This window comes from Miniopterus schreibersii, assembly GCF_964146895.1.
Source record: "Miniopterus schreibersii genome assembly, chromosome: 9".
Lineage (NCBI taxonomy): Eukaryota > Metazoa > Chordata > Mammalia > Chiroptera > Miniopteridae > Miniopterus > Miniopterus schreibersii.
The window spans coordinates 43,776,366-43,801,935 of record NC_138118.1 but is presented as its reverse complement, the minus strand read 5'-3'; the positions used below and the strand labels follow the sequence as shown (position 1 = coordinate 43,801,935).

At 42.4% G+C, this 25,570-nt stretch overlaps 1 protein-coding gene across 6 annotated transcripts in view; it reads right to left on the bottom strand.

Moving 5' to 3' along the window:
• The window catches only part of ATXN7L1 (ataxin 7 like 1), a gene marked incomplete at its 5' end in the record, with an annotated part of 234,863 nt that overhangs the window by 15,809 nt on the left and 193,484 nt on the right, over nucleotides 1–25,570 (bottom strand). For all 6 annotated transcript variants that reach the window (XM_081147541.1, XM_081147535.1, XM_081147536.1 and 3 more), the window contains 4 exons: nucleotides 1,596–1,788; nucleotides 16,841–17,097; nucleotides 17,927–18,009; nucleotides 21,129–21,412. In XM_081147541.1, coding sequence (XP_081003667.1) covers nucleotides 1,596–1,788; nucleotides 16,841–17,097; nucleotides 17,927–18,009; nucleotides 21,129–21,412 — 817 coding nt within the window. The remainder of the gene's footprint in view (nucleotides 1–1,595; nucleotides 1,789–16,840; nucleotides 17,098–17,926; nucleotides 18,010–21,128; nucleotides 21,413–25,570) is intronic.

Here is a 25,570-nt window from a genome sequence, read left to right as displayed (position 1 = left end):
CTTTTTGTCTTTGCTATCTATATCTCTAATTCCATAGGGATGCAAGGCCAGGTGCCCCAAGAGGCTCTTGTTTTTGGTCATATATTATGCCCTTGGCAGAGCTGCAGATCCTCACTGCATTGGCCACTGGAGCAGACCCCACAGGTTGCCAATCTCATCAGCTGCCATCCCACTCCCACCTCTCCCTTCCTTGTCCTTGCTAACAGAACCACTTTTGTTCTGATATGTGACATGAAGCAGTGAGCAGAGAAGGTGGGTCTCTTCCCAGAACCTTGGGATGAATCCTGGCTGGCTCCATCCCATATCAGTGCAATCTCATCCTTCTCTGCTGTCGAGTGGTATAGGGATGGGCATGTGACCCACTTCTGATAGATGTAAGGGGAAATCTGCTGGGGGGTTCACAGGAAGATTTTCTTCCCTATGAAATAAGATAGCATCTTAGGAGAAGACTTCCTTTCTGTTTGTCCCTTTCCATCCCACGTAAAATGCTACTGAGTAGCTGTAGCAGACATAATGAGACCATGTGTGAAAGGTGAAGAGGGTTGCACAGTGTCCTTCAGCTTGGAACCACCGACCTCAAGACTCCTTGTTATATGAGATAATTAAATGACCATAGTGCATGCACTGTATGAATTGAGTTTTCTATTACTGGCATTCAAAGGCATTCTTAATTATCCCTCATTATTTCTGAATTAGCTAAAAGGCAAAGTCTCAGGCTGTTGGTAAGCCACAGGTCACCATCATGCCCATTCATCTCACAGACAGAAGGGAGGAAGGAATCACTCTATCTTGATGCAGGGTTGATTTCATCTACACAGTCCATGAGTTCTAGGAAGAGTCAAAACTATTCCTAGAGGAATCAAGCTGGCACCAGAGGAAACCAGCCATGGGGCCCATGTTCCAGGTCCCCAGCATTCAGCTCAGTGATGGTAGCACCAGGCATCTCCTTTTTAAATGCTCATACGGCAAATATAAACAGGCCTCCAGCTCATGCCTCCTTATGATTCCCACCTCGAATTCAATCATGTGAATTGTTAAAGTGGACTCTTTCAAGGATTGGGAAGAAATTCTGTTCATCAGCAAACATACTGACATAAAATTCCTCCTCCTTTCCTTAACATACACACTGAGTACCCGTGCCATATGGTCACATTTACTAATAACAATAAAACTCAGAACCAACAGGGGAGAAAACCAGCTAGCTGGCACTTGGCACACTGCTAAGACAGACGGTTCCCAGTGCAGGTGAGCTAGACTAATTTTTGAAATCAGAGGCTCCATTTTCAGATGGGCAAAGCTGGGAGGTCAGCTCCCCAGTGCACTTATATAAACACCACTTCTCAAGTGTTAATGCTTCAAGGTGGGCCACAAATACCCAGGTGTTTAAAGGATTATAATCAGCTGGGAGCCCTTCCCTTTCTTACTGTGATTTTCAAGGGTACTTCTAAGGCAATCATTCAACCTCAGGGTAAGCCTTTCCGTAAAACACTGTCCTGACGACCTCTCCTTAGAAATGTATGCCCTCTGACACGATCATCTAAATACCCACAAAGCACAGGGGGAAAATGAATGGAGGGAAACATCAGGTGGCCTACCGCAAGAGGTCTAGGGTGGTGGGTGGAGAACTGACAGTCTAACTTCTCAGGCTCGTCGGCTCCGTCCATCTCCCCTTCATCACTTGACAGTCGGCTGGCGAGGTCACCTCCAGCTGGGGGCAAAGAGGGTTCCGGAGTGCAGCTGCTGTGATTTGAAGATGTGGTGCTGCTTATGCTATTTGCAGATGATGGTCTAAGGGCAAGAAAGAACAAACAGAATAAACTCTTCTGAGGTAACAAGAGCCACACAGTTTAACAGAGCTCAGAAGGCAGCCCAATCAGCCTTTCCAGGTCAGTGGCAAACTTGCACAAGGGAAACATTCAGGCTGAGAGGGTTAGCAGCAACCAGCTCTCTACAGATCTGGTGGAGCTGAGGCTCTGCCCTGCTTGAATCTGGGCATCAGGGAAAACACCAACAGTGAACGCAGAATGCAAAATACAATAACATGGCAGAGTCTTCTATGAGTTCAGTTATAACTATTCAACTACTTGCATGTAAGTAATCTCTACTTGCCATGCATTTGCTTCTCTTTGAAGGTGGAACTTGACAGGAAGATCAACCAGGTAAACAAGTTCAAACCAATTGACAAAATATCAATAATGATGAAAGGCAGCCCTACAAACACTTTTTGTGCTACTAAACTATGGCTTTATGAGATTGTTATCATACTGGCATGAAAAGAGGTTTTTTCCCCAATGATGGGGCCACAAGTCCCTTACCCCACAGCCAGTCTAGTTTCTTAATATCATATGTAGTTTAATTATATCTTCTGAGGATGAATGCTTCACTTTTGACAAGACATTAGACCCTCCTGTGGGCATGGTTGGCTCATAGTAAGTGTTGAAGAAATATGTTTCTCAATGAATTCCATGTGTATAAATAATCCAACAGATCTCATCTCAGTTATGGCTAAGCTCATAGAAAAACAATGTCACAGTGAGAGGTAGAACTACATGCTTGCTAAGCAGTAAAAAACAAAACAAACACATCCACATTAGGAAAAGAGGAGAGAAAGAGTCAAAGTTAGTTGTCAGCTGTTTTTACTGCTTTTTTACTTTCATTAGGTGATTGACCAGGGAGAAAGACAGGGAGAAAAAGAAATTTTGGAGAAAAAAATTAAAATCCTTAAAAAAACTGGTTTTCTGCATTCTTCTTTGGAAGCTGCCCCTTCAAGTCATATGAAGCAGCACTGTTGATTTGTCTCCCTCTCCTTCATTCTCACTCTGGATTCTCTGTTGCTACAAAATCTTTCTAGGTGTGAAATACCTGAGTTCAAATCAGATCCTGAAAACACAGTCATTTAAAAACAAAGCCACAAAGGTGGAAACAACCCAAATGGCCATCAATAGACAAATGGATAAACAAAATCTGGTATATCTATACAAAATATTAGCTTAAAAAACAATAAATAGTCTTAAAAAACAATAAAATTCTGATACATGCTGCAACATGGATGAACCATGAAGAAATTATGCTAAGGGAAATAAGCCTGTCACAAAGAGCAAATATTGTATGATTCCACTTAAATGAGGTACCTAGAATAGTCAAATCCATAGAGACAGAAGTAGAACAGAGGTTACCAGGCACTGGGGGAGGGGGAATAGAGAGCTTGTGTTTATTTATTTATTAAAATATGTTTGTATCGATTTTAGAGAGAGAGGAAGGGAAAGGGGGAGAGAGAGAAAAATATCCATTGGCTGCCTCCTGCAGGTCCCCTACTGGGGGGTTGAGCCCACAACCTGCATATGTGCCCTGACTAGTGATCTTTTGGTGCATAGGATGACACTCAACCAACTGAGCCACGTGGGCTAGGGCAGGGTAGTTTGTGTTTACTGAGCACAGAGGTGCAGTATGGAATGATGAAAAGTCCTGGAGATGGTGGTGGTGGTTGCACCACAATGTGAGTGTATACTTAATGCTACTAAATTGTACACTTAGAAATAAAATGGTAAATTTTGTGATGTATATTTTACTACAATAAAAAACCAAAAAATTCCCCAAACTAAGCCATAGGTAGTTTTTCAGTGTTATTACAAGAGCTCCATTAGTATGACAGTTTATTATTGACTATCACCTTCCCATACTTATAAAAACAAAGATGCCATTCACCCTGCATCTTAAAAGTCTACAGTCCAGAGACCACATCTCCCCAGGTGCATTCCTGGATACATTCTCTCCTGTATCAGAAGGGGCAACTACACTATTGCCTGTTTACAGCTGAAGACCCAAATAGTAAAACAATTTTGATGAAATGTATAAAGAAAGAAAACAGCAGCCATAATCCTGCCACTCAAGTGCTATTACCGTATTGATTTATTACCTTCCAGACTTCTTTACTGTGCATACACAGGCACATTAATTTTTAAGCAAGAACTGGACCACACTGTACATACTATTTTGAGACATGGGTTTTTTTGGTTTGTTTTTGCTTCTGTTAATCCTCACCCGAGGATACTTTTCCCATTGATTTTTAGAGAGAGTGGGAGGAAGGGGGGGTTGAGAGAGAGAGAGAGAAACATCGATGTATGAGAGACACATCGATTGGTTGCCTCCCCCAAGCACCCTGATGGGGCAGGGGATCAATCCTGTAACCCAGGTATGTGCCCTTAACTGAGAATCAAACCCGAGATCCTATGGTGTGAGTGCTGACACTCTAACCACTGAGCCACACTGGCCAGGGCTAGACATATAAATATATATTTAAACCTAGTGATATTGTAGAAATCTTTCCATGTATAGAACTATGTCATCTTTTTAAATATTATCATCTAATACATCTTTTTAAATAGTATTCCATAGTATGGATTATCTTAATTTACTTATCTAGTCTATTAATGGGCATTTAAGTTGTTTCCAAACTTTTTAGTAGGCTCTTTTTGAAGCCTTTCCCAACATGATAGGACCTCCATGCCCTGAAGGAGATACAAATGAGCTGGATTTTGTTAAGTGTGATAATAGCATAATTACATTGAAAATTATCTCTACTTTTTAAAGATGCATTTTGAAATCTTTAGAGGTAAAATGCCATGATATCAATCTACTTCAAAATATATCATCAAAAAATATAGATGATGCCCAGCCGGGTGTGGCTCAGTGGTTGAGCATCGACCTAGGATCCAGGAGATTGAAGTACGATTCCCAGTCAGGGCACATGCCTGGGTTGTGGGCTCGATCCCCAATTGGGAGCGTGCAGGAGGCAGCCGATCAATGACTCTCTCATCATTGATGTTTCTATCGCTCTCTCTCTCCCTTCCTCTCTCTGAAATCAATAAAGATATATTAAAAAAATATATATATATATATATAGATGAAGTAAATATAATTGCAAAACCTGAATATTACAATTATTCAAACTAGGTATAAGGGTGTTCATTGTATTATACTCTTTTCTTTTCTGTACATGGGAAAATTTAATAACAAGAGATAAAAAAGGGAAAAAAGAAAGTGGGCTAGTAGTACAGGTACTTTCTGTGTAAGAAAGTTTCAGAAGAAGTTCCTGTTAAGTGGAGCAGATAAATTGAACACTTATCTCCTCTCTCTTCCCAAATCCTATAGCAAAGGGATAAAAAAGGCATTAGCCCCAAAGAACAAAAATATCAGCAGAAATATGGTGATTGTTATGGTGATGAATTCCCAGCCTCCATTTAACCCCAAACCAACAATGAAATCTCATTCATCTTGCTCATGATTGGTTTAGAAAAGGGCATGAAAAATAAAATATATTCTGGGGGGAGGGCTTTTGCAAAGATTTTTCTAACCTTTAAAAAGACACAAAGAAAAGGTGGTTTCCACCTTCACAGGATCTCGTTTTATCTGGATGTGCCTGAAAGTGCTGTAGCCATCTTGCTATAGACTTTGAAGACTCGGAAGACTGAAGAGTGTGGATTGAAAAAAGGGCAGAGAAGCAGAGCCAATTCCTGATCTCTGGGGACTGGAGTTATTTCACTCTGGACTTGTTGTCTCATGCGGTTAGAAACTCCCTAATTATTAAACATTTATTAAGACTAAGTTTTCTGCAAATAAAAAAATGGGACTACATCAAGCTGAAAAGTTTTTGCAAAGCAAAGGAAACCATCAACAAAACGAAAGACAACCCACTGAATGGGAGAGCATATTCGCCAATGATATATTAGATAAGGGGTTAATATCCAAAATTTGTAAAGAATTCAAAACTCAACATCAGCCACTGTGGAAAACAGTATGCAGTTTCCTCAAAAAATCAAAAATGGAACTGCCTTATGACGCAGAGATTCCACTTCTGGGTATCCCAAGAAACCCAAAACACTAATTTGAAAGAATATAAGCACCCTTATGTTCATTGCAGCATTATTTATAATAGCCAAGCTATGGAAGCAAGCTATGAATGACAACTGAGAATTTTAATTAGAAAAATACTGTAGTTTATAAATAGGAACATCCAAAACATATTTAAGCCATTTGAGCACTTGATTTTTCCATGTCCTTTGCATCTAGATTGAACAGACCACAAGAAATTTCAGACCGATAGCTGAGTCTCCTTATCTTCAGAATCTCTTCCTTCCCATAGTCAACATAGTAGTTCCATTAGGAACTGTAGATTTTGCAGTTGAGCCTGGGGCTGCGCAAGGACAGAGTTCAGCCAATATTTGGAGGGACTTCATAGTTCAGAAGTCAACTTAGCTGAAAATATCCAAATGTATTATGGAAGCCTCATATTTATCATACAGCCTACATACACACTGATGGACAGCTAGCTTTCAACAAACAAGTAGATGAAAAAGTTGTGGTACATATATACAATGGAATATTATTCAGCCATAAAAAAGAATGAAATCTTACCATTTGTGACAGGATGGATGGACCTAGAGGGTATTATGCTATGTGAAGTAAGTCAGACAGAGAAAGACAAGTACTTTATGATTTCACTTATACGTGGTATCTAAAGAGCAAAACAAACAAACAAACAAACAAACAAACAAAACAGAAACAGACTTATAGATACAGAAATCAGACTGATGATTGTCAGAGGGGAAGGAGGTTGTGGGGCTGAGTGAAAAAAGTAAAGAAATTAAATAGTACAAATTGGTAGTCACAAAACAGTCATGGGGATGTAATGTACAGCATAGAGAATATAGTCAATAATACTGTAATAACTATGTATGTTGCCCGGTGGATATTTAAAATATTGGGGGTGACTACTTTATAAAGTATTTGACTCTAACCACTATGCTGTACACCTGAAACTAATACAAATAATATTGAATGTAAACTGTATTTGAAAAAAAAAAGACTAGGTTTTCTGCTACTTGCATCTAAAGAATCCCAACTAATGTGTGAAGGAGAGATTTTAACATATTTTTAGAAGACAGAATGTGGCTGGAGAATATTAATTGATGGGAAAGGAGCTAACCTACCACAGAACTTCTGAGAAGGAGGGCACTTGGAGCTACCTAGAACTTCAAAAGTCATGTGAGAACTAAAACAGTGGGAGAGTTAAAAGTTTTAATATGTGGTAGTTGGACCTACAAGTCATCACTACTACATCAGTCAGGTGACTCACTATCTGCGAGGACCTTCCTCCCCCTCCAATCAGCTCTCCAACAAGAGAACAAAGGCTTATTCTCTAGAGAAACTGAACTGGAGAGTCTGGAAACCAGGCTCAGCAGAGACCAGGAGTGAGGCACAGGGCTGGAAATAGGGTGACTGTTGCTATCCCTTGCCAGATCCTTAGTCCACACTTTCAGAATGCTAGGCACATCACTGAGCAGGAGCTTTCCCTTGAGAAACTGAATAATCCCAGAGAAAAGGCATCCAGATCTTGCTTTTGGGAATCTTCCAACAAAAGGCTGATTGGTGACCTGATGACTTTTTGGTTGGTAGTCTCACAAACAGACTTCCAATCAGCCTGTTAGAGCCTCTCTTCTAAATATGAATGGTTAGGGATCACCAAATATTCTTGGAACATCTCCAACATAAGACTGTTCAACCAAACATGACATACATATAGGAAACAAACCTGGAGGAAATGAAGATAATGAAGGAAAGAGGAAAAACTAAAAAATCTATATTCAAAGATATTACAGTCCTGGCTGGTGTGGCTCAGTTGTTTGGGCATCGTACCAAAATGTTGCCAGTTCAATTCCTGGTCAGGGTGTACACCCAGGTTGTGTGCTCGATTCCTGGTGGGGGGTGTGCTGGAGGCAGCCAATCTATGTTCCATTCTCACATCAATGTTTCTCTCTCTCCCTCTCCCTTCCTTTCTCTCTAAAGAATGGATTAAAAAAAAATCTTTAAAAAAAGATAATAGAAATGTATTAGTTCTGCAAAATGATTGCATTTCATAGGATACTATAAGAAGCAATCAAACAAAAAGCAGATCCTAAAAATTAAAAAAGTGAATCACAAATTGATTATTTAATATACAGTTTTGAAGCTAAAGAAAATCTTTTAGAAAAAAAAATCTTTTAGGAAGTGGAATAAGAGATTAAGAGAGATAACAGGAGAAAAGATATTAAGAGATTAAAAGATCAGAGCAAAAGGTCCAACATCCAACTAATAGGAGACCAAGAAAGAGAATAAAAACAGCAGAGGAGAGAAAATTATCCAAGATTTAAGACAGGAAAATATCCCAGAAACAAGTTTTTCCAGATTGAAAGGATCTGCTGAGTATGCAGTACAATAAATGAAAGAAGACCTACATTAAGGGTAATCCCTTTGATATTTCAAAGCCTCAGTCTTCAGAGATAAGAACTGGTCATTGCAAAGAAATGGGAATCAGAATGATATTAAACTTCCCAATAAAAACCTTTGATACAAAAAGCCAATGAAAAAATGTCTCCAAATTCTGTAGGGAAAAGATTTCAATCCAGTTATTTACTCAGAGAGATTATCAATTAAGTGTGAGGGTAGAATAAAAACATTTTTAAGTATGTAAGAATTCTAAAAATTGACCTCCCATGCACCTATCCCCCAGAAGCTAGTGGAGGTGATATTCCATCAAAATAAAGCAAAATAAAGAGAGGAAGGCAATAGGATCCAGAAAACAGGTGCTCTAAAGAGAGAGGGTATAGAGAGTTCCAGGATAGCAGGAACTACTATTTTTCATTCTACATCTTTTGGGACTATTTGATTTTTGAACTATGTGCCTAATATTACTTTGGTTAAAAGAAATAAAGAATTTAAATGTCAAAGGTAAGCTGGTGCAAAATTAGAGTTTGGTTTTCTCTCTCTGTTAAAGAAGACAAAGTTTCTTGGACTATTGGTCTGCTACTGATATTGCGAAAAAGTTTTCTGTCTTGAAAGCAAAGATCCTATGTTTTATCAAAATAATTTTCTGTGTTTTATGTTGCCTTAACCGGGTCATTGGTTACTTAAGAAAAACCAAATCTCCTAAATAGTAAGAACCATTTTGCTAACAATTACATAAGCTTCTATATTTGTGTTTGAAATTTTCTATTGTCACTTTGGTTAAATGGATAATTAAGTTTTGCTTCATAATGACATGATCCTATTTAGTCAAATGTCTAAACCTCTTGATATATTTTGACAAACTTCTAGAAATTTAAATTAAAAATAGAGTCTGACCTGGTAATAACTGAGGTATTCCTGAGGGCCTCTGGAACAACTTTAAAGATTTGTTTACAAAGAGAAATGTTAAACTAATTAGCCTTATTTTGGTGTGTTGAAATTATATGGGAAGCACTGTCAAATAAAAAAATAACAGTGAGCCTTCTTTATGTTGTATTTAAGTGTATATTGTAATTGTCACAAATATATATTGCTGGCTCTGGCCAGTGTTGCTCCATGGTTAGAGCGCCTGCCCACACACCAAAAAGTCTTGGGTTCAATTCCCAGTCAAAAGCATGTATCTGGGTTTCGGGTTCACTCCCGCCCCCGGTTGGGGCATGTGAAGGAGGCAACCAGTTGATGTGTCTCTCTCATATTGATGCGCTTTTTTTCTCTCTCTCTCTCTCTCTCCCCTTCCATTCTCTCTGAAAAACAATGGAAAAAATCCTCGAGTGAGGCTTAACAACAACAATAACAAAAAAGCAGTGGTACATTTGCACAATGGAATACTACGAGGCTGTACAAAAGAAGGAGCTCTTACCCTTTGTGACAGCATGGTTGGACCTGGAGGTTATTATACTAAGCAAAATTAGCCAGTCAGAGAAAGATAAATACTATATGATCTCACTTTAATGTGGAATCTAACAAACAAAATAAACTGACAAACAAAATAGATACAGAGGCATGGCTACATGGAACAGACTGACAGATCTTAGAGGGGAGAGGGGGATGAGGGGACTGGATGAAAGAAGGTGAAAGGTTAGCCAAAGAACATATATGCATAGCCTATGGGCACAGAAAAACAGTGTGGCGAAGGCCGGGTGGGCGGGGCTGGGTGGAGGTGGGCAAAAGGGGGAGAAAATGTGGGACATCTATAACAGTGTCAACAATATATATGTAGCTAGAAATCTGAGATATCCTAACGTAAAGATGCCTGTTGTCAAAATTGAGGGACACACTAAAACGACTGAACCTGAGTAACAGATTTTGGCACATGTGGATGAAGTCCATCCTTTGCTGCAAAAAATGACCCACTGCCAGATTTTTGCCATCCTGATGTTCTTGTAACATGGTAACAGTCCCTTCCTGAATCAGAGAAATTAAGATGGACAAACAATGGCTGTAAATTAAATGAATAGTCAGGCCTATGGGAAACCCAAACTGTCCACCTGGTTAACCTGGCTCCTTGGCATTTTTTTGGTTTTTGCATCCCTCATCCACCATAGTACATTTAAGCTGGGCTTCATTCAACTGCCGCTTAGTTTGGATTATCAGTATGCTCTTGTTTTTTTGTGTGTTTTCTGCTGGTACCCATAGAATGGCAAAGAAACTGTGAGAAATTGTTTCCTACTTGGAGTGTGCCTTCTACAATCTCTAGTGATTGGGTACCCACTTCACTGAGCAAATCATATGCACCCTGATGGATAGTCTTGCAAACTTCTTGGAATTATGACCCAAAGTCTAGAGAAATAATTAAAAACTGGATTAAAGCAGAGCAAGTTTAATTACATAGGACTGAATGAACTGATGAAATGGTTACAATTTTTATGACTTTTTGTTTGACATTGCTGATTTTTTAATCTTTTTATTTTCCAGATAAAAGAAAACTGTTTGACTTAGCAATTTGGTAAATTATACCTCTGTAAGTAGAATTGAGGCATTTATTTTTTTGTCACTACTGGATCCCTCCAGAATCCAGTAATGAGTATTTTTCTTTTCATGGCAATGTGATTATTTGCATAAGTTCAATAAGAATCTATTAGGCTGGTTTTATTAGCAAGGCTTTGACTGGAATATCACGTTTGAGAGAGGCATGCATAGACTCGGACCAGAAAGCTTGAGGAGTTAAGATTGACTTTGCAAGCCAATAAAAGCCCCTTTGGGAAAACAGTCTGGTACTTAGTTTACATGGTTCACAGCAGACTTTCCAGGTGAGGAACAAATGTTGCTTCTTGGGAGAGGCAAGGAAAGAACCTCAGGATATGCTGAGGATCTTGAGAAGAGAGGATTCACCCAAATCTATGGTTATTGCAGATGAAATTTGATGGCTGGCATGTGGCTTGGCTTCTTAGCCTTGAGAGGCTATTTAAAATTCAATCTGAAGATTCCTTCGAAAAACTCCAGCAAAGCAGATTTAAAGGGACCTATGTGGTTAATTACTATTCTTGCTGAACTTATACAAATAATCAGGTCAAGTTTTTGAAATTAGACTTATTTTGCAGATAAATTAGTCTCAATTTGGCTATCTTTGGTAAAGATGGGGGTGATAACAGAAAATTATGTTTCAATAGGAACTATAATATGCCATTGTGGATATTAGATTTTAGCGCTGTCCATTGACTTTCGAGTTTTGTTTTGTTTTACATAATATACACATCAGAGAAATTGCCACAACAGCTCATCCTTAATCTCAGTGACTGATGTGGTGTAAGCCACACTGACAGTTTACCTGAGGACCTGATGCAAACTAAATATTAGGGAATTTAACCCGTATAGTCAGCTGTTTGGCCTGCTCTACTGCTCAAGCTCTATGACTCGTACAGACCAGCATAGAGTCCTTGGCAAGTGGGTCCTTAAACAATAGGATTGCTTTAGATTACTTGTTAGCTAGCTGAACAGGGAAATGTTTGTGCAGTGGCCAACTCATCATGGTTTGGGTCCTGGGGGACATAATAATAAAAGTTAATCCTTGTGCTTTGTCTAAATTAAACACTGAGAATGTCTCCTCTAAGGCTTAGGGACCATCACGGAACAGGTGAGCACGTGAGATTGTAAGAGCTGGATAAATGGGGCACAATGACAGACTGATCTGACTCCACCTTAAAAAGCTAATCTTCCCTCTTAATTGACCCTGGACTTGGTTGCCTTATTTCCCTCAATACTGCGGCATAAGCAACACAAGGGGGTAACTGTAACAGTGAAATGCTTAGCCTCTCTGACTCCATCGTCAAGCCTACGTTTTTCCCCGGGTCTTCCGGCTAATAGCTCATCTTAGTCTTGCATATAGACATGCTACTCATTAAAGAAATTGTGCTTGCAGCTTGAGGAGATAAGGTAAGTGTGTATTGTTTATCAAAGATTTGCAGGAACCTTGAGACAAAGACCGGAGTCACAGCAACCAACACAATCTTCCTCAGATCCCTACTGCTAGTGCCCAGATGTGTGTGGTGGTCAATCACCTCTTGCCACTCCATTTCCCCTTTCCTTGACATAAAAGAAGATTGAACTCTGTGCTTTCTTAAGATGAATCTGAGGTAGTACTAGGGCTCCCATTTGGTTAGCAACTTCTCAAACAATAAGCCTTGCCCGGCTGGGCATGGCTCAGTGGTTGAGGGTCAACCTGGGATCCAGGAGATCGGGGTTCGATTCCCGGTCAGGACACGTGCCTGGGTTGTGGGCTCGATCAATGACTCTCTCATCATTGATGTTTCTAAATCTCTCTCTCTCTCTCTCTCTCTCCTTTCCTCTCTCTGCAATAAATAAAGATATTAAAAAAAAATTATCTCAAACAATGAGCCTTTCCTAACTCCAATAAAATAAAATAAAATAAAAAAGAAAAGAGAGGTTCTTTTCTTTTCAGCAAGTTCCAGTTGTCAGATAAAAGAGAGGAGATAAGGGCAGAATACTAGAGAATAAAGATGAGCATGGAAACTGTATTCTAGAGCAAAATCAGCCTGAAGGGCAAAGACAGAAATACGAGTAATGGTGTGCACACGTGTGCACAGGCACACCGCGGAGGAGGAGAGCCGAATCTATCCCTTTTTAGGCTTGTTTCATTCAGGATGCAAGCACCCTCCTGGCGATGATGGATTGGTAGATGCTTTCAAGACCTTCCATCTCTGATCACTGTACTCCAGGGTGGAACCTGGAGGGAAGTTCACTGGAACCAGCCTATGTCTCAAAAAAACATGGCTTGGTGAGAAGGGATGGGGAATGGGGCAACTAGTCACGGGAAACTGTTGAAAAAAGTCATTCAAGTTTGTTAAGCTGCCATCCATCTTTTCTCCCTCGACGCTACATCATCCCTCCCCTCTCCACTTACAGTTTGGTCTAAAGACAGTGTATGTGATGATGGTCCCTGTTCAGTTCCACTCAGGGAAACTTAATGAAAGTCTCTGCCCCACCACTTTGAGGACGCAGGAGCATCAGTCTGTCTGAGTGCTTTGGGGAAGAGAGCGCAAGGCAATCGACCTTAACTGAGTCCGTATTATGTGCTAGGCATGTCACATACACTTTCTCATCCAACTTACCCACTGCCTTTGTGCATTTAACTATTATCTACATTTATCAGAGGAGAAAATTGCTTGCAAAACTAATAAGAGGTAGGAATGAGACTTCAAAGCCTCCCCATATTGATAAACAAATGTAGACAGAGTGCAGGGAGAAATATGTCAAGGAGAGAAATGGCTTACAATTTGGCAATAACACTCTCCTAATTAGTCATAACTGAAGTTGTTTTCACTCCAGACTCATCTCTGTCCTTTTTTAGGTATCTAGGACCTTCTGCCTCTCTCTCCACTGCCCCTTGTCAGTCTAAAATTCAATGGATTTTGCCATTTTATACTTTAAGATTAGATGTATTAGAATTCTCAAGACAGGGGAGAATGTGCCCAGATTTTGTCAGCACTGGCTTCCATAGCCGACCTTCCCCTCTCCCTCCCAGGCATCAGAGTCTGGCTTGTCAGAGCCCGGCTTGACCCTCTGCCTTCCTCCCCCTTTCCAACAGAGTCCTGATGTTATGGCTGGGCTGGTCATCCATAGCCCTTGGGCTCTTTGGGGCAAGTAACATGTTTCCTTAGAGTTGGGGACAAAGAAACAGAACTTATATGTATGCTATTTAAGGGCCCCCACGTTGGGGGACAGAAGGTAAGAGGATTGGCAAATGGAAATCAGGTACCACCAAGGACTGTGTTTACTCACATTGCTTTCCTATTGAATACCACTGCCACTTACTAACAGCTTCCATTAGTTCAGTGCTTATTATGAGCTTGGTACTTTATGTCACTAAATTCTTCTTAGCTCCATTTTACAAGTTGAGGCTAGAGAGACTAAGAAACATGACCACACTCATCTAGTTAGTAAGCATGGAGCTGAGATATGCACTTCCAATCCTGTTCCGACCTATGCTCTCTAACTTTAACATTTTCAATTCTAGACCCAAGTTCCTTTTTAGAAACCTCTGACAAGAATGGGTAGCATTTCAAGAATATGAAAGCTGAAATATTTTCAAGGTTACCAAAACAACATGTAAGAAATAAATTCACACATGTTAATATTTCCAACAAAAAGAATTCATGATCGGGAAGGGATTATGATAATTCCATCTATGTGTGATAATTTTTTTTTTTTGGCCAATTGTAGATAATTAGTATAATTGAAATATCTATTATATGTATGTCATTAACATGAGTAAAATAAATGTTTTAACTTTTATGTGATTATAACATTAAATTCTGATCATGCTTTTTAAATCTCTGATTGCATGGGGGGGCGGGTCTCATCCTATCCTAAAACAAGTGCAAGAGGATATACTTCTCTACTGACACTGAACCAGAGTCCACCCCTGAGGTTTTTGGTGCCTATATCAACTTTGAAAAACGTCCTCAAAGATTACTGTTAGCAACATTTGTAATGCTCTCCTTTGCTTCCCCATTCCTTTCAGAGACATTACTTTTGCTGATTAATCTCACTCTCTTTTTCCTGCTTCCGTAAGAGAATAGGTACACCTGGAATTTCTCTATCCACAAACATTCTTCTGAAAATTAGCCTGGAAGGAACAGGAAGCAGAAGTTATTAAGGCTCCATTGCCTGTTTTATTTTTTAACGGCTGTTCCATGGCTTCTCGGTTAATCAGGTACCACTGCTTGGGTGAGAAGTGCCTCTATCAGTCAAAATTGTATAATTAAAAAGCGTTTTCCAACTGGGTTCCCTGGAGTCTTGGGGGAATATGAGGTGATCCCTCAGACAGTCAGGGGGGACAGCAGGCTCTGGGTACATGTGTGATGAGAGCAGGGCTATGCTGGCTTCAGGTGGAGGCAAGTCTGCTTTTCTATTGGGTGCCATGCAAGGTTTTGTGGGGATGAAAAAGTTCTACAGCCCCAAAGAAGCTTGAAAGTCACTGTATACAGGAAAAGCCCTTCCCAGAAGTTTGGAAGAGAACCGTCTCCTCAACTCTAAAGCAAAGGTAACATCCTTCACCAACATCTGGCACTACAGCGAGAAGTAATTATAAAATGATCTTGCAAAATGTGGGGCAAGGAAAGAGGCATGTAAATGGACGAAACATGAGAAGGGTTGTGATGATGGAAATGTGTGTGGGTCGTGATTCCACCTGACTGCTCCTCATGAATGCCTGAGGCTGAGGCTGGCCATTCCTACACAGCGACTTGGGCTGTCAAACTGGGTCAGGCTTGTCCCAAATGGAAGGCATGAGGGTGAGAACCTGGGAGGTCAGTAGGAACTGCCACCAAATATCTGCTGTTGTTTTAAAAACCAACTCCTTCCCCTTCTTTTATAACTACATTCTCTTAAAGCCTCCTTGCTGACTGGACCCTGTAGGACGCACACAGTATGCACTAAAAATTATCAGGTAATACCAGGACCTGTACTTCTCATATTGCATTATTAATGTTTCCTTTTAATGATGTCATGGATATTTGAGTCTTATCTTCTAAACTAAATTCCTGAAAAGCAGAACCTAGTTTCATTCATCTCTGCACCCCTGCCAGAGGGTACCTGACATAGTGCCTTGCTTATAGAGCAAGCACTTAATATTTTTGAATGAGGATTCCCTGTCCTATTACCTAGAAGTTGTCTGCTGCTCAAAGTGGCATTCCACTGCCCATCAAAACACACGTATGGATTTTAAATCACTCGTAATCCAAGTGGATTTTAATTCTCTTCCCTGTTCTTTCCTTTCTGTCCAGGGCAACCAAATAAAACCACTGACAGGTGGCTCAGCTTTCTGGGTGTGCAAGGAAATACAGAATAAAAAGCCTCTGTTATGCCACTTTTCCCTTCACCTAGGTCATTCAAGGTTTGTGGGAAAAATTTACAAAATAGTGCCTGGCTGGGCTTGACTCAGTGGTTGAGCATCAACCTAGGATCCAGGTGACTGGGGTTCAATTCCCGGTCAGGGCACATGCCCGGGTTGCAGGCTCGATCCCCAGTTGGGGGTGTGCAGGAGGCAGCCAATCAATGACTCTCTCACCATTGATGTTTCTATCTCTCTCTCTCCCTCTCCTTTCTTCTCTCTGAAATCAATAAAGATATATTAAAAAAAAAAATTATAAAATAGTGTGTCAAATGGGCTCCTAAATGTGCTGACTACCCATCCATCCAGGCTTTCTGCACTCTCTGCTCCAGGAATGTTCAACTAATCTAAAAACCCAGGCAAGCCAGGAAGTTGCCTGGTGGCTGATGTGTCATATAGGTATTTCTTTTCAGCTTACTCTTGTTCTGATATAGATCTGCTCTGAAGGGTGATGATGATGAAAATGATGACAATGATGACAGCAGTAAAAGCCACGGAACACCACGGCCGAGCCCCATATGCCCATTATCTCATTTAAACTGCATAACTGCCTTACGAGGCAGGACTATTATGGATTCCATTTAATATGTGATCTGACCACATGCAACCCAGTAAGGCAGGCACTTGACCAAGGACTCTGGCCTCTATCACCACAGTGGGACTTACCTAGGAAGCACAGAGTTAGGTGGCCTGGATTTTGCAGGGGATGTGACTTTAGATTCTGGCCCAGAGCTCCCTGAAGATCCTGGCAGAGGGTCCTGTGCCGGCCCAGATTGGTTTGGAAGTACTTCCCTCACTGAAGACAGAAGATGCTCTTTATCTTTAACTTCTTTTTCCCGGGACTTGGCTTTGTGTTCTGCCAGAAGGAGGTCAAATTGCTTTTTCCGGCCCGGGACTGCCCTCCGATGGCTTAGCGAATGTGTCTAAGGAGAAGAGAGATGAAAAGCACAGCCTCTTTGATCAGCACATAAACCTGCTTCCCTGGGCCCTCCATTTCAGAAACAGCCATTCATGGGAATTTAGAGGTGCTTGAAAAGTCAACTTCAAGGCAACAGCTCCTGTTCTGTGGCTGGGAAGAAGCAGAGACCACACAGATGCAACCATGCCCTATTCTCCTGGCATTAAAAAGCCAAAGCTTCCTCCAAAAAATAGCATAAGATGACAAGCTTCAGTGACGAACCCAGGAAAACCTCTCTGATGAAAGGCCACCGTGAGAGAGTCTAGAGTTAATCCAGGTGCAGGTGGAAGGCTCACTGTGGCCCGGCACACAGAGCCACCAAGCAGAGGGCCACAGCCTCGATCCCAAGAAGCACTAGCAGTTCAGTATGAAATACGTGGCTGAGAGAGACCTAGTGGCAGCCGCCTTGGGTCAGCTGCCCCTGGACACCCCAGTGTGGCCGGATCGGGGGCGCGGCAGGACTGCCTTTCAGGGCGCTGCCTCCGCCGCCGCTGCCGCTCCTGCATACATTAAAACGTAGCAGGGTTTAGAACCGCCTGTGAGTGCCTATAAATACAATTTACTGTCTGGCCTCACAAGTAACAGGGGAAGCCTTTTTTTTCCTTCTTAAAAAGCCAGTCAGCTTGAGGCAGGCACTCTGCTACCATGGAAGAGAAGAAAGCATTTCCCTTACAAAGAACAGCTGGGGGTCATGTCTAGGTTCCACACCCTGCCGTGTGCAGAGAGTGGCATGCAAACATTTCGACAAAGGCCCCAGCGAGAGCAGGAAGTATTTTTTATGGAAAGAGAAATACCTTGCAGGTGAGGGATCTTGTGCAAGGTTTCTTTGTCTCGGGATCCAATACTCCACAGTGTTTATTTGGGTCAAATTCTCTCTCTGGTTTAAGAAACAAACAAAAAATATAAGAAAAAAGGAGACTAAATAGGATTTGGCATTAAGACTACATTTAAAAAATGCACATTTGCACCAACAAGTGAGATGTTGTTAGGCAATCTGTATTTTTTCCCCCCCACCGACTGCTAAAATGCTTCAAGAACCGCTCAGGGGAACATGGTGCACCCTCTGAACCCAGAGTTCCCAAGTCTAGCTTCGGTAGGGTGTGGAATGCAGCACAAGACACAGGGAAAGGGGTGGGGCAAGCACGGTGTGGGAGGGAGCCATGCCGCTCTGACGCTTTATTTCACTTGAAAAGCTTCTCCAGGTACTTGGCCTTTTGGCCCAGGGAGAGCCACCTGAGGCCCAGGGCCACTTTTTCCTGGGTGTCTCCAAGAGTACATCACAACTCCCAACCCCACCTTGCCTTCCTGCTAGTTTTAGCCATGTAAGTGGGAGACTATTCCTCGACATGTCAGTGTGACCCTGCTCCTCTCCTGCTTTGCAGAGTGCTCAGCACAAGGCTTTCCAGACAGCCTTATTGACCAGAAAAACTGTTTACCTGATTCAGGAACATTTTGGGGGTGTCACAGGCAGGGGCAGGGGAAAAGTCTGGGTGTGTGCCTTATATAGATCTAAACTTAAAGGTGCATTGAGGGCAGAGCCTGCTAGTCTCACAGCTTCAGCCTGCTTTGCTCCCAGCATAGGCTTACTGCTATAAATGGGAATGAGTGGGGCAAGTCCCCTTGGGATGGCTGCAGGGAGGCCAGGCTTTCCCCATTGTCTGCCTTCCCACTGAACTGTTGGTGGGTCATATTGAGTTTACTTCTAAGCAACTTTCTCTTTTTAGGCCTATTTTGCATCCTTCATCCCTTCTGGATTACAAAAATGCTCTCCTCCCCAGGAAAATGAGGGGATGTGAGGCCATCTCTTAAGGACCCTCCCTTTAGGCTTTAGAGTTCCGCCCTTCAGGTGGCCTCCTGTTTCTGGGAGCACCCAGTACACGCCTGCCTCCTGAAGAGCAGGAACGAGACAGCTCTCCTGGGCATTCAGGAAGAATGTTGGGCTGTGCACAAATTTGTGGTGCCCTTAAGAGCCCTGAATAGCTACAAACTAAAAAAAAGTTACCTAGCCTGAAAAGCTGTCTGAAATCGGTAGAGTAAACTCTGAGCATAATCAATGAATGTGTTCTATTTTTTACAAAAGATTTGGGGGTGCCCTGGCTGGTGTGGCTCAGTTGGGTGTCGTCTATGCACTGAAAGGTTGCTGGTTCAATTCCTGGTCAAGGGCTCCATCCCCGGTACAGGAGGCAGCCAATCGATGTTCTGCTCTCACACTGATGTTTCTCTTTTTCTCCCCCTCTCTCTTCCTCTCTCTCAAAATCAGTAAACTATTCTAAAAACAACAACAAAGATTTTGGGGTCATGAGGTGGTTGTGATGGTGGTTATATCCAAGACAGATTCCCTGGTTGGCTATCAAAATGCCCGCCTCTTTTTTTTGTTTGAAAAAGTCTTCTTTTATTTTTTTTAAAGCTTCACTTTTAAGAAAAGAAAATGTCTAGGCCTGGAGATGCCCATTTCCTATGAGCCCTCTCTGCTTCCCAAGCAGTGCCTGGGTGCCAGGCCCCAGGCTGCCTGGCTTGGAGCTCTTTCCCTTGGGCTGTCAGTCAGGCCTGTGTCCAGATCCACACCAGCCCTCATGTTGGCCTGCAACTAAGCAGGTTGTTTGGCTGGGGGTAGGAGTTGGCTGCCAAATGTGAAAGTGAGATACAGGCAAAAGACCCAATGAGACCAAACCACCAACAAAATTGCAAAACCAACAAACAGCAAAAAATATCTCCAAACAACTTCAGATAGGGGTAAAGGCTGGAAGCCATGGTCATGCTTCTGTCACAAGGAACCCACGGCCTCTGGACACTGTGCCTAGCCAGGCCTGTCAGTCTTTCCAGGGACGCTGCCACCCACCTCTGCAGAGTGAAACCGAACTTCCCATTCAGGAGGAGAGCCAGGAGCTGGGGGCTCCCTTCCACACAGTGAGGCCTCACAACGTGCAGAGGACACCAGGCTCTACCTTTTTTTCTTGATAGTGGGTAAACAGTACATGAGGAGATTTTCAGGGTATAATACTTTTGTTATTTGAATGTTTTGGGCTGAAGTGCTTTTAAGAATAATTTTTTTTAAAAGCTACAGATGTAAGATAGAAATATTGAAATACAGATAAACACGAAGTAGAAAATAAAAATGACCCACAATTTTTGGGGTGCTTAAGAAGTATGCTCATACCAGAAGATATAGTTTCTTTCTCACAGGGTGGCTTTCACAATAGATATTTTTTTCTATTCAAGATTAGATAAATTCCCATGGTGTATGAATAGGTACTTAAGCTTGTTTTGGTCTTTTGGCAAAAGCAGAATGGCTAGATTTAGTTTTACAACAAATCCAAAGCAAACATCATCCACAACCATTGCCTCAAAGACTGGTCATGCATACCTTTCCAGGCACCCCAAGTGCCTGCTCAGACAACCAAGGAACACACTCAAGAAATGTCCCCCCAAACTTCATCTGCTGTGTGAACCTGACTGTACCTGAATAGGAATTCCAACTGATTACTTGGGAAAGGCAGTTGTAGCCCCAGACCACAGAATCAAGCTGGAAACCAATTAGGCCAAAGGACAGAGGTTGTGTCTTTCTGTGGGGCAGTCACTGATGGGACTGTCCCAAGCCTGCCCCAAGCTACTGTGGGATGTCGCTGAGGTTGTCCAACTTTATGGTAGTGAGGCCTCTACAAAACCCAGGGGCAGTTCAGCTTGTTGGCATCATAATAAGACCCTCAAAACCCACAGACTGTTATGGTTGGTGTAGAGCATCCTGCCTCCTGGGTCACTAGGGTAACTCCCGCTAAGCACTGAGCTGAGTGAGAGCCTCATCTGGCCCTGGAATAAGAGAACGAGCTCTTGCTTACATTTTTAGGTGGGGGTCCTGCTTGCAGATTAACTCTATGTCCCCCACCCCCTTAAAATGAAACAGACCTGCTTAATTATAAGAACACATCGCTCCTTGGTTATGGAGTGACTCAATTTCAGTCTAATCATGAGCCAGACTTGAAGGACACAGACACATACCTGAAAGTCTCCTGTAAGGCTTGTTGTTGTTTTTGGTGCCATTTTGGTGTTTCTTATCTGTTGTGGCAGACAAAATTCCTTTGCCATTTAAGATCTTCTCTGGGGAAGGTGGCACTGACTTGGACATCAAGACCGGCTTAATTAAGGGTGGGGTGGAGACAGCCGAAGAGGAGGCGGAGCAGGCGGTGACTGCAGCAGTGGTTGCAGAGTTCATTTTGACATTGGCACCATCTGCCTTCACTAGGTTAGGAATTTTCTCTAAACTGACTACAGGAACGGGGACGCTGAAAAATAAATGAACAAACACACACAATTGCCTTCTTTGATACATCTGGTCCGCTGAGAAGCTATACCCGCTTATCATGATCAGAACACTCCCTTATCACTTATTTATACTCCTCCTATAAGCGAGCAGCATGATTCCAGTTTTGATGGGAGGGAGATCGTGCCTCGAAAAGGACCAACAGGGGGTGCGAGGCTGGCATGGGGCCAGGGATGGCATCAGAGCTGATTACCTCTCCTACCCGTTGTCCCCATAGATCCTGCAGCTCCCCCTTCTCAGTTCTTACATGTTGGCTGTCTCTGAGACAGCACCTTGGGAAGAACAAGGTGCCTGCTGTGAAGCTCAGGAAGAGATGCTGTTTGTCTCCTGAAGACAGTGTGCCACAGCGTGCCACTTGCTGAATCACACCCTTCCCCCCTGCTGCTGGGCTGGTCTCCCACCTGGCGATCAGCGACCGGGCCTGACATCTGCTTAGCTCAGGAGTGCTGACAGGCTCACACCAAACGGAGGCATGGCTGCAGGCCAGCGCGCCACGCTGCATGCTGTCGGAGGACTCCTGGATCACTCTCATATCCTGGGGATGGGCTCAAATTGAGTGAGCCGCCATGTAACATTATCTAATATTCCATTTTAGGCAGCTAGTTATGTAAATAGGCAATTCTCAAGTCTGGCAGGTGAGAGGATGAATTTTAAGAAGACAGAGCACAAAGGTGTATGTTTGCTCTTCAGAATCTGTCACCTTAGTCCCACTTCCTTGCTATTTCTCCTGTAATGGATATGCATTTGATTTCCGTGCATTGAATGCTGGAGGACCCTATGTCTGCGGGGCTGTGAAGGACTCTGTCTCAGGTTTTAAAAGATGAGATAAGATGAATAAGCTTTGCTTTGGTTCCTGAACTAGATTTCCTTTCTCCTTGCAGGAAGGCAGAACGCTAATATTTCAGCCCCGCAATCATCTCTGAGCCGACTTAGCTGTTTGAATGCCAAGTGATCTAGAATATGCTTATACCTGCCTGCAGACAATGCAGGGCATGAAAGAGGTTGTTTTGGCAGGGGAGGAATCTTATTTGTCCACATGGCTGGTTGGTTCTCCCTTCTCTAAGATTTATTCACAGATCATTTCTTTGTTCATGAAATTATTTCAGCAACCCCTCAGCCCCTGCTTTTTTTCTGACTTTGAAACAGGATCACAGAGGTTATTTATAGGCCTTTCTCAGTGGTAGAGCTGATTGTTGCTGGGCTTCACCAGCTTCACCTGAGGACCACATGCTTTCCTGGCCTGAGGAAGGTTGGTGTGGGGCTTCAGGGGCACTGGGAGGGAAAACTGGAACAGTGGTTTTCAAAGACATACCCAGTTACTTTGTCTCCTGAAGACAGTGTGCCACAGCGTGCCACTTCACCCTCGATCAGAGCATCCCAATCACTGAGATATAGCTGAACTGCTGCTACTTTCTATTTAATGGTAATTCTCAAAGCACTCACCAATTGCTGAAGAACAGCACAAGAAGCCCTTGAAGAGTCAGCACACTGAGAAGCTATAAAAGATATTACCTAGTGAAATTAGTGCTGCATTCCTGATCTTTTCCAAATGGTAAAAAATGCAGAACCATGGAATATGGAATTCTTCTAGGATTGTTCCTTCACTCAATTTTAAAGGATACAAATTATAGAAGTTAGGGTTTTGAAAGGATATTTGTACACCCATGTTCATAGAAGCATTAGTCACAATAGCCAAAAGGTGGAAGCAACCCAAGTATCCATTGCCGGGGAATGGAATGAGATATATACATACAAAAGGAAGGAAATTCTGCCTTAAAATTCAGCCTTAAAAGGAAGGAAATTCTGATACACAAGTGAATGTTGAAGACATTATGCTAAGTGAAATAAGCCAGCCACAAAAAGACAAATGCTGTATGATTCCATTTATATGAGATACCTAGTTTGGTCAAGTTCACAAACACAGAAAGTAGAATGGTGATTTTGAGGGGCTGGGGACGGGAGAATAGGGAGTTGTTAATTAATGGATATTGAGTTTCAGTTTTGCAAGATGAAAAGAGTTCTGGAGACTGGCTGCACGACAATGTGAATGTACTTAACACTATTGAAGTGTACATTCAAAATAGTTATAATGATAAAATTTATGTGTATTTTACCACAATTAAAAATTTTTAAAAATGTACAAACTAACCCCCCCCAAAATTATAAAACTCATACAACTTAAATTGTACTTAAATATCTTGACTTAAAAAATATATGAGAACCTGCTTAAAAGTTCTTATTGATTTATTTGTGAGTCTTGTTCTGATCTGTTGACTTTTATTTCTTTAGAAAAAAAATTAAACTTCAAATGCTGATGTTTATGAAAACATGGACTATGAGCCAGGTGAGAAGATTCTCGAGCACCTGAGTGGCCTTCTCTGTTATACTTCTTTGTGAAGCCAAGTTTAGGAAAGGAAGTTAGGAACTTTAAGTTCCAGATCTAGCTCTTGTCACATGAGCCGGTGTGAGTAAAGGGAAGGCCTCCAGTTTCTGTGAGAAATGCCCTGGGTACGAGTTGAGTACTCATGAGCTCAGCAGATGATGTTGGGATAGAATAATCCAGAACAACTGTATCAACTGAAATAAATTTAAATACCGAGGGAAGTGGTCCTCAAATGCTCAGTCTGTGTTTCTCCCTAAAGTCAATGTCCAGCCTCCAATGTGCTCCTGACAGCAGCCACAAGAGCACAGGGCACTAGGTCCAGCCATTTGCAACAGCAACAGTTGACTCACCTCTTTGGTGATGCTTCTTCCCAACTGTGCCGAGTAACTGAGCTTGAGCCAAGTCAGCTAATATCTGTGACTGATCCTCTAATTTGGAATTTTCTCCACTACATGATGAGTGTGGCCCACTCAAATAGTCGACTGCTAATGCTTCCAGCACTCTAGTTGGACTTCAATCTTAGTGCCTGTATGCAGGATGTGGAATTGAAGCCCATCAGAATCAAGAAGGAAAGGCTGATGTACAGCCCTCTGGGATTGAGTTTTATTGGATTGGAATGGAAGGTGTTAGGATAAACAATATGATCAAGAATGTTTTGAAGGCCCTGGCCAGTGTGGCTCAGTTGGTTGGAACATCGTCCTGTACACTGAAAGGTTGGGGTTCGATTCCAGGCCAGGGCACATGCTTGGTCGGGGGTTTAATCCCCAGTCGGGGCATGTGTGGAAGGCAACTGACCAATGTTTCTTCTCTCCCCCCCTTTCTCTCTCTTCCCCTTCCTCTCTCCCTAAAATCAATAAGCATATCCTCAGGCGAGGATTAAAAAAAAAAAAAAAAAAAGAATGTTTTGAAGAGTCCCATGGACCTGGCTGAGTCAGTAAGGAACTGAGCCACTGAGGAAACACCCCTGATGCCAGGTATGTGGGCAACATCTTGGAAGTAGAAGAAGGTAGATTGAGTTGTGGGTGGGAATCCAAGGGTGTCCATTAGTTAATGAAGGGCTGCAGAGAGTGAAGGACAGCCTCGGAGCAGCCTGATAATTTTTCTTTGATGTCCCCTCTCTCCCCTCTAAGGTAACCTGCCTCTGGTCTGTGCTGAGAAGTTAAGAGAAGAAAAGGAGCAGGGAGCTCAATGACAGTGGGAAGGGTCAAACACAGCCCCATAGGAACTGAGAGCGAGAAGTGAAAACCATCCCCAGTATAAATGTTCGCTGTCAGTCTGAGTACTCAGCCTCCTTTCTTCACTACTATTGGCAACAGCCCCAACTGATGAGCAAAGGAGGAAATGATCTCAAGATGGTGCCAAACAATGTGGAAAACCAATCCCAGAGATTCAATCTTTTTCAGCAAAGAGCTTTGGCTGACATAAGAAGCTGTGGAGAGCCCAGGCCCCTGCTTCCCTCACATACAGATCCCTGTGTGTGTCTACACTCCAGGGAGTGAGGAGTGTGGCCGTCTGGAAGGCATCATCTCAGGATGGTCAGCTTTCTCCCATTGTCCCTTTTCTCACTTCCTCGCCATCGCCTTTCTCAGCCAGTACAGTGTTCCAGCCTGGGCAGGTAAGGGCCCCTTCCAGATGACAGTGGGCCCTGAATAACAGGTTTAATTTCTTTCCATTTGGAAAGAAGCCAAAAGATTCTGACCTCTGCTTTCACAGTTCAGGCATCTCCCCCTTTACTGT